We start from the raw sequence: 4,133 nt of genomic DNA, 5'->3' as shown, positions 1-4,133 counted from the left end.
GAGCAGGGAGCCCGATGCGGGACTCGATCCCGGGACTCCAGGATCATGACCTGAGCCGAAGGCAGTCGCCCAACCGACTGAGCCACCCAGGCGCCCAGCACTTTTAGTTATGGAGGTGACAGTCAATACTTTTGAAAGAAATGAATTACAATGTTGATTTTTATATAATACATTTAACATTTTAAGTATGGATACATTCATTCTTTCTTGCACATAGCTAAACAATATTTTATTTGGAGTTGATGACAGGGAATTCAGATGGGAGGACAAATTTTTCCTGGCTACTATTTTTTTTTAAAGATTTTTTTTTTTAAGTAATGTCCACACCCAGTGTGGGGCTTGAGCTCAAACCCTGAGATCAAGAGTCTCATCCTCCACTAACAGCCCCTCCTGGCTATTATTTTTAAACAGTAGGAAAATACCAAGTCTCTGGCAACTGGACTGATTTTTCATTCTAAAAAAAACATTGTGTCTTTTTTGCTAGTCTTAAGAGTAACACACACACACACACACACACACACGCTTAGTTTCTTTAAAATAATCTTATAATAATATAAAATTTTTGTACAGAATTTCTTAAATATAAAATCTAGCAGAGAAATCCCTAAGAAATAATCTGTTAACCAACAAATGAGTAAGAACTCCCTACTGTGATGTAGGAAAAATGGAGCTCTTAGGAGGAGAAGCACGAACTCTGCATGCTCGAGGACCGCAGAGGAAAGTCCTACTGATAGGCATTCCCTAGAATACCAACAGTGTCCTGAGCGGGAGCAGATAATGTTTGGACCTACGATGCAAGCTGCTTGGGGACTGAGGAGTAAAATAGGAAACAGTGGAAGGGCTTGCTAATAGGCTAGTAATGAGATACAATGGAGCAGAAGTCACGGAGAATAACGTAATATAATGAAAACTCATTGGATAAATCCTCTGCTGCTCCAGGGGCATGATAGAAGCTGTTGCCCCCAATGTGATTACACCATCACCCTGTGTGCCGGCTTTTGAAATACGGGACCTGGGAAGCAAATGAAAACGCTGGTTCAAAGACAAACCAAGAAGGAACACAGGGGATGAGAAAGTGAGGAGTGAAACATTGTAAGTAAACCATATCACAGAGGAATTTGCCTGTGAGAGAAAGAGCAAAGGTAGGATGTGCACGGGGACCATGACGACGTGGGGAATGTTTCAGAACGAAGAAATCTAAAAATAGAAAGGAAAGAACTAGTAGGGAAAAGAAAATGATTGAAGGTGATAAAGAGCAATATCAGTGCAGAAGCAAGGTACGCCTTTGTCTTTTCTTTCTGTTCATGTGAAATGTAAAAAACCAAAACATTCAGCGTCTTGTTTATGATTAGATGATCCATAATCTTCTTTCCCAAGGGATTTTAAGGTAGCTTAAAAAGGGAGTTTAATTTCTGCATATTCGAGATCTTCATGGGTTTTAATGTTATTCGAGATCTTCATGGGTTTTAATGTAGAAGAAGAGTATTGCCTGGGAATAATATTTAGCACGATTTACATACTCACGAAGGTATGGGTCTCAACAGTGAACGAGACTGTACCATGGGTGTGTCGGTGTTTAAATAAGGTGGCTTATTTTGTGTGACTTCTAAACTGGCTCTTCAATATAATCAGAATGGGTATTAGAATGGGTACATTCAGGTATTAAATGTGTTTATTCTTGTTTTCAAATGCACTGTCTTCTAAATTTTGCTGTGGAAGTATCAATTTTTTATGTAGATCAAACCTGTTTTCTCCCCCTTTAGATCAATAGGTAAGTCCTGTGATTTCTTGTGGTAAAATTGTATTTACAATAGTGAAAATAAATTCAAAAGTGTTTTCCTAACTAAATGAACATGCTGCTTGATCCACCTCTTTATGTCCTCAGATGAAATGAAGAGAACACTATTAGAATAACTACAGGTGCAAAAAAGGAAATGCAAGGAGGAAACCTCACCATTTGGAGCTTTTTTTTCCTGGAGGGTTTTTCTAGATACCCAACGTTAGAGATTGTTCTCTTCGTCTTCAGCCTTGTGATGTACCTGATAACCCTCTTGGGCAACAGCTCTCTGATCTTGGTCATTATCCTAGATTCACGCCTCCAAGCCTCCATGTACTTGTTCCTTGGAAATCTCTCTCTCGTGGATATTTGTTATACATCTGCTTCTGTTCCCACTTTGCTGGTGAACTTGCTGTCATCCCAGAAAACCATTACCTTTTCTGGGTGTGCTGTACAGATGTATCTGTCCCTTTCCATGGGCTCCACAGAGTGTGTGCTCCTGGCCGTGATGGCGTACGACCGTTACGTGGCCATCTGCAACCCCCTGAGGTACCCCATCCTCCTGAACAGGCAGGTCTGTGTGCACATGGCTACTGCCTCTTGGGTGGCGGGTTGTCTGAGCGCCCTGCTGGAAACCAGTTTCGCCCTGCGGGTACCCCTCTGTGGGAATCTCATTGATCACTTCACATGCGAAATCCTGGCCATGCTGCAGTTAGCATGCACAGATTCACTGCTCATGGACGTGATCATGCTGGTGGTCAGCGTGCTTCTCCTGCCCATCCCCATGCTCTTAATTTGCATCTCTTATGTCTTCATCCTTTCCACCACTCTGAGAATCAGCTCGGCAGAGGGAGGAAACAAAGCTTTTTCTGCCTGTGGTGCCCACTTGACTGTGGTGATCTTGTATTACGGGGCTGCCCTCTCTATGTACCTAAAGCCTCCTTCATTGAGCTCACAAGAAGTAGATAAGATCATCTCACTGCTCTATGGAGTGCTGACCCCTATGTTGAACCCCATCATTTACAGTTTAAGAAACAAAGAAGTCAAAGATGCCATGAAAAAAGTACTGGGCCAGATACCGTTGTATCAAGCACACGAACGTCTCTGACTCAGGGGTGCGCTCCTGGCAGAATTCACCACAGAAATTCTGCTCACCCTTAGAACACTGATTTCACCCCTCGCCCTGTAGTTTTACAGTTGTGACGTATGTGTACACCGAAGTGATTGCCCGTGGACAGTAGGAGGTTGCAGTTGGCATTTGGTAGTATTTTCTGTCTGCTGTGTTTCCTGGTTGGAGAAGTCTGGGTCTGTAGCATTCCCGCACATTTGCCCCTGCAGCAAACCTGGATGAATTCAGCCAGTGAGTGTTGGCGCCAGAAGAAATTGGTGCATGTTCTCTGCCTTAGAGCCTTTCTAGAATGAGGTGGGCGCATAAAGATACAAAGAAACAAATAATAGAGATTGGCCTTGATTATGCAAATGAGAAGATTAGAGAAAAATTGAAAGACTCGCTCAACATCACCCAGTTGCAGAGCTTGAACTGCGACATTTCTCCTCTTGTCTTGCAGAGCGTGTTCTTCCACTGCTGTGGTGGAACCCTCATTGCCCTTCCTCATTCAGAACTCCTGGTGAAAGCTCCCGACTTTCTGACTAAAGCCTCCAGTACCTGTGTGATTTGCTCACCTGCCACCTCTGCTTTTCTCAGCGCATAGACACTTGTGTAAATTGTACCTGTTTCTCGGCCCCGCACGAAGGCTTTGTGTGTGTCAGCCTTTTCTCCTTATTGGGTGACTGACTTCACAAGGGCCAGGAAACCTGTGAGAGCGTCCCGTTCAGGTTCACAGCAGCCATTGGGTAAACTAATACATTTACCAGCTTTACCCTAATCCCCGTGAGAAGTAAGTACCGCCTGTGAAGATGATGCAGGAGCACCGTAGGGCAGTGAGGTTTCTTGCTTTATATAAATAGGCAATGATTGCAGAGACCATGTTTGTATTAGCTGTTGTAAAACTTTTATTTGTATAAAAATTTTGCTTGTTAAAAACGCGGACTCTAGGCCTCTCTGCTCCCAGATATTCTGATTCAGTAGCTCTGGGGTGGGGTCCTGATAGCCTGCATTTAAAAATAGACCCCTGATGGGGTGCCTGGGTGGCTCAGTTGTTAAGCGTCTGCCTTCGGCCCAGGTCATGATCCCGGAGTCCTGGGATCGAGCCCCGCACTGGGCTCCCTGCTCAGCGGGAAGCCTGCTTCTCCCTCTGCCACTCCCCCTGCTTGTGTTCCCCCTCTCGCTGTCTCTCCCTCTGTCAAATAAATAAAATGTTAAAAAAAAATAGATCCCTGAGAAGTTCTGGTACAG

General features: G+C 44.0%; 1 protein-coding gene across 1 annotated transcript; it reads left to right on the top strand.

The window, feature by feature from the left end:
• Positions 1-1,847: 1,847 nt before the first annotated feature.
• LOC123323790 (olfactory receptor 2K2) lies at positions 1,848-2,885 on the top strand. Its single transcript, XM_044912281.1, has one exon. The coding sequence runs from the start codon at positions 1,935-1,937 to the stop codon at positions 2,883-2,885; it is 951 nt and encodes a 316-aa protein (XP_044768216.1). The 5' UTR covers positions 1,848-1,934.
• The last annotated feature ends 1,248 nt before the right edge of the window (positions 2,886-4,133 follow it).

The sequence above is a fragment of the Neomonachus schauinslandi genome, unplaced genomic scaffold (genome assembly GCF_002201575.2).
Source record: "Neomonachus schauinslandi unplaced genomic scaffold, ASM220157v2 HiC_scaffold_893, whole genome shotgun sequence".
Taxonomy (NCBI): Eukaryota; Metazoa; Chordata; class Mammalia; order Carnivora; family Phocidae; genus Neomonachus; species Neomonachus schauinslandi.
Note: the sequence above shows the minus strand (reverse complement) of the source record. Positions and strands in the feature narration are given on the sequence as shown.

What these genes read in the sequence shown, in the direction of transcription:
- LOC123323790 (XM_044912281.1), top strand. Translation starts at nt 1,935, where the DNA reads ATGCAAGGAGGAAACCTCACCATTTGGAGCTTTTTTTTCCTGGAGGGT.